The sequence below is a fragment of the Pinus tabuliformis genome, chromosome 4_2 (genome assembly GCF_031772625.1).
Source record: "Pinus tabuliformis cultivar Carrire ecotype Pingquan chromosome 4_2, CPIR1, whole genome shotgun sequence".
Taxonomy (NCBI): domain Eukaryota; kingdom Viridiplantae; phylum Streptophyta; class Pinopsida; order Pinales; family Pinaceae; genus Pinus; species Pinus tabuliformis.
The window spans coordinates 372,949,005-372,962,362 of NC_142304.1; the positions used below are offsets into that span (position 1 = coordinate 372,949,005).

The 13,358-nt window shown below is 37.2% G+C and overlaps 1 protein-coding gene across 1 annotated transcript; it reads left to right on the forward strand.

The window, feature by feature from the left end:
• Positions 1–7,019: 7,019 nt before the first annotated feature.
• Positions 7,020–7,949, forward strand: LOC149169485 (uncharacterized). The gene is made up of 2 exons (XM_089425219.1): positions 7,020–7,413; positions 7,606–7,949. The coding sequence occupies exons 1-2, from the start codon at positions 7,020–7,022 to the stop codon at positions 7,947–7,949; spliced, it is 738 nt and encodes a 245-aa protein (XP_089281345.1).
• Positions 7,950–13,358: the final 5,409 nt, after the last annotated feature.

Here is a 13,358-nt window from a genome sequence, read left to right on the forward strand (position 1 = left end):
ATAATAACGATTTAATATTATTATGGGTTATTCTTATTATTATTATAATATTAGTATAATAATTATATAATAATATATATAAATAATATGGTTGTTATTATTGATATAGTTATTAATAATTATAAATATTTGGTGTTTAAAAAAATACTCATAACAATTATTAACTTGGTTCATATAAGTTTATTGGTGGATATCAACTATATTGGAAAATGTAGTTGTAGATATGTATCATATGCTCAACTATATTAGTAAAAATATGGTTGTGGTAGTGTATTATTTTTCATTTAATTGATAAAAAATAATTAATATACCATTTTCCATTTAAAACTTTGCGGGAGTAATTAATATATTATTTATTTTTCTTTTAAAACTTGGTTCGGCCATGTCAAACTGCTGCAATGGTAGATTGCACCATCCACCATTGTCATTTCGTAGCAGGCTGCAAAGCTGAACCTGTTGTTGAACAGAGCACTACTAAGCGCTGTAACCTTGGCTGTACAGATTCCCGTATTCGTACGCTGAGCTTTTGGCCTCACAGTAAAACTTTCGCATATTTTTAATTTGTTAAAAATATCTTGGCATCTGAACTTTACTGGTACTTTAATGAAAGTCGAAACATTCCCAATAGCTGGAGCTTTAAACACAGCCTTTTACATTTGACAACTAACAGTCCAATTGATTCGATCCAGTTAACAATGACAACCAGACGAACACATCCAACTTTCATTTTTTAACGTAAGTAATCCAATTGTGCTTCTCGCTGCAATTGGGATTGTGGACACACAATGTTATTTGAAATGGTTGTGCTCGATGTTACAACCCACCAGTAAACTTAACGGAATAAAGCTACACAATTTATTTAAACATAATGTAAATCTTATAATAAATTTTTTTTAACCGACCGATTTATTAGCACACTACATTGCGACCCTTACCATTTTTAATAAAAGAAAGGTTGCAAGCTGTGCGGAGGATGTTTTGTGGAGTGGTTGTGTGGAGAAAGCTATCTAGAAGTCATTGTGTAAAAGAAGTATATGCAGAATCAATTAATTAGTATAAAGGAATGTATTACAATGGTTTTAGTGGAAATTGTTTATCATTTCACACATACATAAATTTAAGATTATCTAATTTATATAATTTAAATATAAATTTAATAAATTTAAATAATTAAGAAGAAACAATGACTTTTATTAATAACAAAATGTATTCGTAAAAATGTAAATGAATGTATAATAGTTTATTGGATAGTAATTTATTTAATTAACATATTTTATATTATATATTATGATATTTTTTTGTGTTGTTTTTCGTAATTTATCATAACAATAAATTAATTTATAATATATTATATATTTTACATAATTTTTTTAGGTTAAATATATTTTATTTAATTTTAATTTTAATTTTTAATTTTTAATTTGAATATTTAATCATAAATTATATATATATATATATATTCATGGGAATAGAATAGATGGTGATGTGGTGTATTATTAAGCCACTCCATGATATGAAGTTTATTGGGGTAAAATTCAAGCTATATTAAAAGCTAGTATAGGCTAGACCATAAGCGATCCTTAAATAATTTTAATAAGTTACGTACAAACATATATATATAAAAACAAAATACACATCATAATTATTTAAAAAAAAATAATAACTGCTATAACATTTTAGAAATAAAAGCCACTACAGTGTTATTATAAAATAAAAAGGGCATTCAAGTCGTGCTAATGATTTTGGATTCAATAAATAAAGGAAATATAGTAAAATCATTTTAGAATGGAGAAACATAATTTTTTTAATAAACTATATAAAAGTAGAATGATATCACCGTCTAAGTTGTAATAAAAGATGGCCAACAAATAAAATAATACACACAATTTTATAAATAAAAGGAACATCAGATTCTTTATGAGGTTGTTTATATACATTAAAATAGACATTATAGTCTGACATATACTAAAAGACTTTGCATTCAATATATAGAATATAATGCGAGGAATCACGTTAATTGTGTGAAAAACATCAGAAAAATGTAGAAACATACATTGAAATCAAATGCCTTTACTGGTGGTTACACTTACCCATCAATGTGGGTCTCGACTCTACTGATGGTTATGATCACCCATCAAACGGAGGAATCAATTTCCTTGGAGCGAGAATGGAATGCCCAAAAATACAGGTGTGCGTTGGAGGTAATTATTAGACACATGACAGCCATTTCAAAAATGTTAAGATATTGACCACTGCAATCATTAAAAATTGCATTCTTGATGTAACCTCGGCCTCATTCCATCGTCAAGAAGTAAGGATTTACATTTCCCAAGAAATGTGATGAAGGTACGTCGTTTTAAGACATTTCAAGATAGGTCGTTGAAAGACGTTTTGGAGATCAAGTCACATCATATTCAAGAATTCTCACTGGAAGGAAATAACCAACCACTAATATCTTCTCTCAAAGTACTGGTAGATATGGAAGATTGGGTGTTTAGGTTACACTTGGATGATACAATTAATACATGTACATGGCTATATGAAATATTTGTTAGGAAAACTCTTACCAGATAGGTACAAAAATAGAGAAGATATTTTTCTCTCTATGGAACTCTACATGGCTACATGACTAACTTGTATTATATACTTAGCACACTAAGGAGCACATGTGTATCTCTTTATTATTGGCTATTCACTTGGTAGTAGAACCAATCGAGGTTGCAAAGATTTGGATTCCCCCTTTTAGCTTATGGACTCTTATTATGTTTTTAGTTTATCAACTATTGGTCACTTTGTCTTTCTATTTTCTTGCCAAGGTGCAAGATTTACTATATGTAATTTGCATTTTCAATCTCTAGGCACCTTCTTGTCTTTTTCCTCTCCTAAATGAGTGTGTTTTCGAATATTGTCATCTTCTAGTGATGACTTTGTCTTTCTATCCAGCCTTGGAAGCCCAACTTTCAATATATATATATATATATATATATATATGCATTTTGAACCGTGAAATAGATTCTTGTCTTCTACCTCTCCTAAACGAGTTCTAAATAGCTTCTTATCTTCTAAATCTCTTAAACTAGTATACTTTTGAATATAATCAAAAATGCCGACTAATCCACCCATCCAAATTCTTCAATACTCCCATTAACATCACAATTAAAAAATAAATACAATTATTTATTAAAAGATATTAGGAATTAAAATTTTAACAAGCAAATAAAATATAATAGCATCCATTAAATCTCCTCCAAAATTTTATGGATGAAAAAATATTACAATCTTTATATTATATTGTATAAATCCTGTAATACACTAAAGTCTATGTTATAATGAGAAAATGCCCATTTAATAAATAGAATATAATAGAACCAATCAAAATTTGCAAATGGAAAAAACGTTAAAACCTTCGTATTAAATTGCATAAAAGACGAAGGACATCACAATCTGACTTGAAGTAAAAGACGGGCCATTCAATAAATAGAATACAGTACAACCAATCACGTTAATTGTTTGAAAAACATCAATAACGTCTACAAACATTCATTTTAGTGACGGGAGAGTTAATGAGCACTGAGTAAATCTAGTGGGCAATAATGTTGATCTGTACAGATGGGTACGCTAAGCCATAAAACGGAGGAACTAATGTGAAATGCCCAATAATTGAGTAAATCTAGTGGGCAATAATGTTGATCTGTACAGATGGGTACGCTAAGCCATAAAACGGAGGAACTAATGTGAAATGCCCAATAATAGAGGCGTGCGTTGGACGGTACTGTTCAACTTAATCAGAGCCATTCTGATATTGCTAAAGAAACATTGATCATTGCAATCACGTTAGGTCATTTTCGTTCTTTTATCAAATCTATTTAAAGTTTGGTAGTTGGGATATGTTTGGGAATTTTAGTTGGTACATGTTTAATTATATTATAGGGTTAAAATCTATTTTAATCTTTTATTTTTTTTGAAATCAAGAATTTTAAAATAAAAACTTAAAATATAGAATAACTATATTATATTAAATTTCCACCTAGTTGAAAAAAATATATTATATTAAATTTATAATTTTCCAATCCACAATTTTGATTTTAAATTTGCAAAATAAATTAAACCATAAAGTAATTAAAGTACATCAACTGTATAATTATTCTCACATTTAGAATTAAGGATACATAAGATTAATCATTCCCAGGTACAGAATGAAGGATATACAAATCCTGTGTGGTGTGATGAAGTACTTGTTAACAGATTGCAAGATAGGCAGATTACAAAATTTATGAATGGGTCAATAAGGATATCCTAATAGTCTATTTTCATGTTATTAGAAAAAAGAGATATAATTTTATGAAAGAAAATATTTATTGGTATGGATTATTTTAAATAAGGATATAATATGAATTGAGCCGGATCTAATTTTTATTTTGATTAATATAATAAAATTTTAATTTTAACAATTGATAAACACTTTCCTACATCATATTGAACTGAGCTATAAAATGAACTTCTTCACTCAATAAAATATATAAATATAATTAAATATTTAATTAATTATTTTTTATAATTTAATAATTTTTCACTGAGGAGATTTGCTTGATGGATGAAAAGAGAGATTGTGTAATAAGTGATATTTGGGAAAATTTAAAGCGAGTATATATATATATATATATATGAAAAGTCATTTATTAATATTTTATTAAAAATGAGTTAATAAAAAATTAAAAAATTACATGGATGAAGTGTTATTTTTGTGTGACGAAGGAAGTCCGATCACGTCAGCCGCAACCTCTGCAGAGTGTTTGAACATGTACACGAGAGAGAGTGTAGTGTCGATAACGCTGAGGCACCAGTGAATTAGCCGTGGAAATGAAATGGGTAAATAATATAGCTGTGTGTGGACAGCAGTGCTCACGTACGTGATAGCCATTCTCAGAATGTCCAGAAGCATTGATCCCTGCAATCCCTGAAATTCAGAATGCCCGGATTTGGTCAGATTATTCAATTCATTTTCTCATAAGGAATTCATTTGGTAATTTGTCGGATTACTCAATTTATTTTGTCACAGGGAATTCATTTGGTTAGTGATATGCATCTTTCACATTAACAATATGAAAGACGTGTTGCTAATATCGATGGAGAATTATTTCTAAGAACAATCTCATATATGCATAGCCTTTGTAGGTTCCTCTTGAGAATGATCAAAATTACTTAAAATCATAATACAAATATCCAAACAAAACCTCTTGTAACATCAATATGAAATATTTATTGTTCTCTCGGTTTCGCCTCGATTTTTGTCTTCTCCGGAAAGAAGAGAGCTCTGGACGAGAGGCACTTCTAGGGTTTGAACAACTGCAGCGACGACAGGCTCTGTAATTCTGCTGCTCTCTGCAAACACTGACGGGTTCAGGTCCTTCTCTTTCATGGACTGAGGGTACACACTCTCAGGGAGCCCCAGTCGGGGGGGGGATGAACCTCCCCCAAAAAGCGACAATGAACAGTTCGAGAATACAGTAGGGAAGGGAGCCACAAATCAGAATGGGGAAAACGATGTTCCGGAAAGCCAGCGAGTAAAACAAGGGGAAAAGTCACCAGAAGTTCATTCTGCTACATGCAAACCAGTAGCCTCGGTTCGCCCAAGGGTTGAACTGCCAGGACATCGAATCGATGCGAGAATCTAGTTCATGAAAGATCATGCTCTAATAGGGAAGTTCATTGGTCTGTGGCCAACCAAAAAAGCTTTAAGAAGCTGGATAAACGCGAAGTGGCACCCTAAGGGGCATATCACCTTGCAGCTGGGGCCGAAAGGATTTTTCACGGCTATCTTCAATTGCTTGGAGGACATAAATAGGGTTCTTGACGGCGGACCTCACTTCTTCAATGCGGTTTGTTTCTCAAAGGATGGTTGGAGTGATTCAACCCAGATAAGGTGGACCTCAGCTGGGCTCCGGTGTGGATTCGCTTATATTCACTCCCCGTGGAATATTGGGAGGAAGACTCCCTGAAGGCAATAGGAAACACCCTGGGTGAGTTTGTCAAAACAGTAGAGGAAACGAAAACATGCAAATATACTTCTTATGCTAGAATCTGCGTATACATGAATCTCAATCAGGCTCTTCCAGATGCGGTAAGCATTTCTCACTTTGACATTGAATGGTTACAAACTATTGACTATGAACATGTGCCCTTTCGATGTCGAAGATGTCATGCCCTCGGGCATTTATTCAGGGACTTCCCTTTAACACAGAAACCCTCCCCTGCATCGGATCTGGAAGCCTCTGAAGCAGGTGGATTCATCAAGGTCACGAACCGCCGAGAGCACACAAGAAACATGCTCCAAAACCAAAGGTAGCGCAAACCAGCCAACTAGGGCCATCCACAAGCAATATTTTTGGTGCCCTAGCTAACCAGTCGGAAATACAAACGAATTTTCCGGAGCCAGAACCCATGAACGATGACCATTCAAAAGGAGGAAAACCCACAATGTCACAAGCAGATACTGAAGGTAAGGAGGCTTCGACCTCAGACAAACAAAAAGAAATATTATGGAGTGCTCAAGCCATGCAACTGGAGAACCCAAACCCAGATGCTCGCTCAGAAGAGGAACCAATGGAAGAACAAGATTACTCTCAATTTATGGAGGAAGAAACAGAAACATTTGACACTGGGGATTTGGACCTTCCCGCTCTCGAAAAGGCCTGCACCACAAATAACTTCGACAACATTCCAGCAGGACAGCTTAAGAACCTGGAAGAAGTTTTATCTCGGGCACAGAGGCAGAAATATTTGGGTATACAGACAGGAGGCCCTTGGGATGGACGATTCATTGCCAAAGATATCAAAAAGCGAGGAAGGAAAACCATTCTTCAGAGAACAATCAAGGTTGGGCAAATCCTAGTGGAATCAGGCAGGTATGCCAAGCTAACTAAGTATTATCGTCCTGAAAACACTCTTTCTCAATGAAGCTAATCTCTTGGAATATAAGAGGGCTCAATGGCCCCAGGAAAACCTGAATCCTCAAAAACATGTTAAAGCAAGAAAACCCTCAGGTTCTATTCTTGCAAGAGACAAAGTGTGATTCCAAAGCACTTGATAGACTCGCTGCTAAATTCTGGCCTGGAAGTCATAACATAGCAGTTGATGCAGATGGTGCCTCAGGAGGCCTAGCCATTATATGGGACTCCAGAGCCATTGTGCTCAACAACTTTCATGCACACAGGAATTTCCTTCAAGCAACTTTTCATATTATAGGTACAAACCAACATGGACTTCTAACCAATGTTTATTTCCCACAGGAAACACATCGAAAAGCGGAGATCCTAAACTCCATCTCGGCTCTCAACCAGAACATATCACTCCCACTATGGATCGCAGGAGGTGATTTCAACATGGTCACAAGACTGGATGAAAGAAGAGGAGGTAGATGCAGAAGTTCTCAAGAAGGATCACTTTTGAAGGATTTCATCCAAAACAGCTAGCTTATCGACCTCCCTTCTAATAATGGAGTTTTCACTTGGAACAACAGACAAGTAGGGAGCCAGCAAATCACATCTCGGTTGGATAGGTTTCTACTCTCTGACAATGCCATTCATTTGCGGGGTGATTTTGCAGCCTCCATCCTGCCCTTCACGGGTTCTGATCACTGGCCCATTTCACTTCACTGGTCTCGACCGGGAAACAACATCCGCAGGCCTTTCCGCTTTGAAGCCTTCTGTATGACCCATCCAGACTTTCACAAACTAATCAACACAGAATGGAAAAGCTTCCATCCACCTCCAGGCTCCAAAATGTTCCAATTCCAACAAAAACTTAAGCACCTAAAAGGTAAGATCAAGCACTGGAATCACACTTCATTCGGCAATATCTTTCAGGGGAAAGCCAACATTGAATTGGATATGAAGCAGCTACAGCAGAAGATCATCACTCTTGGCAGATCAGAGGAACTAGGAGAATAGGAAAAAACCCTTGAATTGCAACTAGTAGAAAAGGAAAAGTAGGAAGAAACATTGTGGAGGCAAAAATCAAGAATCAAGTGGCTAAAAGTTGGTGATAAAAACACCAAATTCTTTCATAGCAACACAATCCAACGCAGGATGCACAACAATATCACTCATATTCAAAATGAGCAAGGCATCAGAGTGGAAAAGCATGAAGATATAGAGGCTGAACTCTTAAATTATTTCAAGCACGTGCACAGAGAACCAAACATAGACCGATCTCAGGCCATTAAAAAAATTACAGGCAATATCCCCAAACTTATTTCAGAAGAGCATAATCAAATGCTCCTCAAGCCTGTTGATCTTCAAGAAGTGGAAATAGCAGTGCGACAACTAAAAGCTGGCAAAGCCCCAGGACCGGATGGATTCACCTCTAACTTCTTCCATAACTTCTGGGACCTAATTAAGAATGAGGTATGGCAGGTGGTGGAAGAGTCTCGCTCTCTCCGATGGATGTTTCCAAGGATAAATGCTACATTCATAGCCCTGATACCCAAGGTGGAGAAGCCTTGCAGGCCGGACAAGTACAGGCCGATAGCCCTCTGCAACATAATTTATAAGATTGTCTCTAAAATTATAGCCTCTAGACTCAAGCTCCTGCTTCCACTCATTATCTCACCTGAACAATCCAGATATGTTGAAGGAAGGCAGATCACGAACGGGATCATCCTTACTCATGAAATAATTCATTCCCTGAAGATCTCCAAGAAGCCAGGTATGCTACTCAAACTTGTTCTTCCCAAAGCTTTTGACAGCCTAAGTTGGAAGTATATTGAAAAGACGCTTATAGAATTTGGTTTTGATGCTTCCAGGGTCCGATGGATTATGAGCCTCATCTCATCCTCTTTCTTCTCTGTTCTAATTAATGGCATACCCTGCGAGACCTTTCATTCTACCCGTGGTATTAGGCAAGGCAATCCCCTGTCCCCATTCCTGTTTATCATTATGGCAGAAGGTCTAAGGTGAAGTATTAAACATGCCCAGCAAGTTTCCCGTCTCAAAGGCCTCTCCTTTCACAACTCCCCTGTTTTTACCCATCAACAATTTCTTGATGACAATATGCTTTACGGGCATCCCTCAGTCCAAGAGGCCAGACAACTCAAAACTCTTTTAACAGACTTCTCAGAAGCCTCCGGTGCCTCAATAAATCACTCCAAATCTCAAATCTTCTTCTTTCATACTCCCTCTGTTACCCAGTCAGCCATCTTACGCATCCTAAGCTTCTCCTCTGCCAAACTCCCCTCCTCATATCTAGGAGCCCCTCTCATAGCCTCCGGCTTAAAGCACTCTTCCTGGAGAACCCTCCTAGATAATCTGGAAGCATGGCTCTCCTCTTGGACTCACAGATCTCTTAACATGGCTACCCGTCTTGTTCTGATTAAAGTTGTCCTTCAAGCCATGCCCTTATACCTCTTTTCCATCCTTGCGGCTCCCAAATGGGTTCTCAAAGAACTCAAAACTCTCCAAAGAGCATTTCTCTGGGGCAGCAGTGGACTTCAACGCAAATGGGCTCTTGTCAAATGGGAGACTGCTTGCCTTCCAAAGAAAGGAGGTGGCATTGGATTAAGAGACCCCACTCACAACAATGCTGTCATCGGAGCTCGAATCTGGTGGAAATGGCTTTCGGGCCCTCCCACTCCTTGGGCCCTATTATGGACAGCCAAATATGTGGGAAATTGTCCAAGGGAGGAACTCATCAGAATATCAGAGACTAGTAATGGCTCAATCATATGGAACTCAACAAAACAACACAAGAACCTCATACAACAACACAATTTTTGGGAAGTGAAGAATGGTGATCAGGCCAGATTTTGGGACGACTCTTGGCAACAGATGCCTAAACTTAAGGACCTTTTCCCACCTAATGTTCCCCTGGAACAGGATTTGCACCCCCAATACACGGTGAGGAATTTTTGGCGCAATACCTCTCAGCAAGACTACAGAGAATGGCTCAAAGCGACCTAGGTTATAGCACAGGGGACGAGGCAAGACTGGAAAAATCTCGATACAGAATTAACAAAAAGGAAAATAAAGTACTCTGAGGAGAAAGACATTCTCAGATGGGGATATGAAGAAAGAGGAATCTATTCCACTAGAGAAGCATATAATATACTTGTCAAAGATCAAATAAGGCTCGATCCGCTATGGAGTAAAATATGGGATCCTTCCATCTGGTCGAAAGTATCTACCTTTCTTTGGCTCCTCTGTCATAAGAGGATTCTCACATGGGATAATCTGAGAAAAAGAAATTTCAGTGGCCCCTCCATATGCCTCAACTGCAAAAAAGAAGATGAAACCATTGAACACCTCATGTATTACTGTCCATTGGCCTACAAGCTCTGGAAAAAAATAAACTTTCATTGTCAAACAGAAGCACGTGCTAATGGAGATATAATGGCTAGAATACGCAACTGGGACCCCCACCCCTTTCAAAGCAAAATCTTGAATTTTCTCTGGAAGCTCATCCCAGGTTTTGTAACATGGGCCATATGGAAGGAGAGAAATGGTAGAATCTTCAAAAACCAATCCAGACCACTGGATGATATATGGAAAGTCATTAATCAAAACATTGAAGAAACCTTATCTCTAAAAACATGGTACCAAGAGGATCTCCCCACTCTCCCTCAGGAACAATCAATATGGAATAACTGGAACTTCCACAGAAAGCAAGAACAGCTGATCAAAGGAACAAAGCCTTCAAGAGATCCCTCAACGGCGAAATGGTTACCTCCCCCCAGGAACATGTATAAACTAAATTTTGATGGTGCATCGAAGGGTAACCCAGGGAATTCTGGGTTTGGAGGGATCTTCAGAGATCATAAAGGAGCTAATATCATAACCTTCTTGGGCTCACAAGGGTGGGACACCAATAACTTAGCTGAGTTAGAAGGTCTTTGGCAGGGGCTACTTCTAGCGCAAGATAGGAATCTCTTCCCGCTCCTAATAGAGGGAGACTCTCAAATCCTCATCCAAATGGTCTCGAGAATTCTACAGGGATCCCCTTCCTACAAGATCAGTAACAGTTGGAGAATGGCTCAACGACTACTGCATATTGAGCGCTGGTTTTCTTCCCACAGAGCGATCTCCTTGAAACACATACGAAGATACGGGAACAAAGTTGCAGACCTCTTGGCTAATATGGGAGTTGATTGTGGGCGGCATCTACATGTAGGATCACCAGCAAATTTAATCTCTGAATCTCAGCTCCTCGACTTCAATAATCTTGTGCAGAAGGAAATGCCTGAGATCGAAAAAATTCTCCCGGATCCGGGTGGCATTACTGTTTCCACAGTTCTCCATGCACGAAGTTAATGCCCAGTACTGCCAGCTGCAGAGCAGCGTGGCCTCCCGGGACGTAACCTCATGCGAGCAGGGAATGAGTATTAATGAGAGATCGGGTGGTGGATTTGCATTTAAGTTCTGCGTTGATCGACGCAATATGCCTCCGGTTATAATCTTGTCGATCCATGGTTCACTCACCAAGCTTTGTGCTCTGTCGCGCGGTAATAGAACCTGGTTTGCGGGAGCTGTGGGTGATGGCTTAAATTTGGTGCATTTCCGCGAGCTCAAAGCCATCTCTCTCAAGGGTAATTTCTCCCATGTTCCAGATTCTTGCTCTCTATTATTGTCTGCAATTTTTGTGGCTGTCTATAAGCTCTGTCATACTATGGTGTCGGTCGCAAACTCTGTTGGGCATCCCTCTTGCCTCACCCGACTCCGTCCTGTTGGTCATCCCGTCCATAACCCTTTTGAGTCCTACCTTCTTTCTGCCATCATGGTTCGTTCGGGCAAGCGGCATCGTTCTGGGGGGTGTCGTGACACCCGTCTGCATCCTCCAGTCGGTCATGCCATGGAAACGACGCCAGAACCGTTCAATCCCTCCCCCGTCCATGAAGCTAGGCCTTCTGTTGGCTCTGGTCGGAAACCTATTCCGAATAGTTCTTTTCAAACAACGCACTTCAAGTTTCAAAGTAATCTTCACAGGCCCCTGGTCACTGCCCACATTAACCTTATACTCTTGGAGGAGGAAAACCTTGTCTCTCCCTTGGCCTGCATCGCCCCTAATCCCTCTCCAGGTAGTGAGAACTCCTCGGGCAAAGACAACATGGAAAATTGGGAAAAAGAAAAAGATGAACAGGAGGCTTTTCTTAAAAATCTTCCTCCACTTGAAGACATAGGATCTGCAGCTGAGGACAGAACTCATGGCGAGGCGGAACATGCCATAGTTATCCCTGACATCGATTTAAGCGGTAATTAAGGTTTGAAGACTCGCGATATTGCTCAACATGAGAAGAATGATAATGACCCAACAAAGGAGAAGTAGCACCACTTGGGACTGTCTCTTTTTGTTTCAGCTTCGGTTTCAGGCTTGTGGTCAGGTTTCTATGAAACTGTCCTATTGTTTTCTGGCTCCCAGATGGGAATTTGATGACTCTTTATATGCTGGGTTGCAATGTCTTTTGTGTCTCTGTGTTGGCTCAGTTCTCCTTCTCGGCAACGCATGTCTCTCTCTATTTTTGATTTCTGGTCTCTTGCACTTCGTAACTGGTTTCCCTAGCTTATGTCTATAATGTGGAAGTTTTGCTCTGTTGAGTGCTGTTATGCCTCGATCATATGTAAAAATATTTTTCCTTTCAGTTAATAGAAGTTAGTATTTGCAGAGAAAAAAAAAATATGAAATCTTTACTAACAATTATTTAAGCATGCCTCAGCTAAATAGAAGACAAAAATATGACTACAATCAAATTAGTCTGAATCTAGAAAAACAAAAATCTCGAACGAAAGATGGGTGAATTGAATAATAGTGCATGTAATTAAATTACAGGTAACCGATTAAATTCTGCTTTTATAGTGTAATATGAGAGAAACTTTTAATTTTCCTCTGTTCCACAGAGTTCTTACCTAGTACTTCCAAAATCGTTAATAATAAAATAAATATTTTAATATTAAATATAATTAAAATATAAATGTTAAAAATAATATTATCTAAATATTATATATAATATATGGATTTCTATCTTAAATTCACACATGTATATAAACTGAAATCTATTTTTAAATCAAATTGTGTATGAAAAATCATCTTAATTCTAAATTTGTAATTAATATAATAAATTTAACACAACACATCATATATTTAAAATTAAAATAAATAATTTTACATACAAAATTTGTGTTTCTTTTAAATTTCAACATTTATAATATCTTACATTTCATATATACCTACTTATCAACAACTATATCATGAGAACATTAAGTTAATAAATAAAATACTCGACCACAATCCATCATCCATTTAACACCATAAAATAAATTATATTTTTTAAGAAAACCAACTAAATACTAAATAAATAAAATTAATACGAT

Excerpts from the sequence above, each read along its gene's own strand:
- LOC149169485 (XM_089425219.1), top strand. The coding sequence starts at position 7,020 with ATGTTAAAGCAAGAAAACCCTCAGGTTCTATTCTTGCAAGAGACAAAG. Across the intron at positions 7,414-7,605 it reads ACTGGATGAAAGAAGAGGAG|CCTCCATCCTGCCCTTCACG; the intron begins GTAGATGCAGAA and ends GTGATTTTGCAG.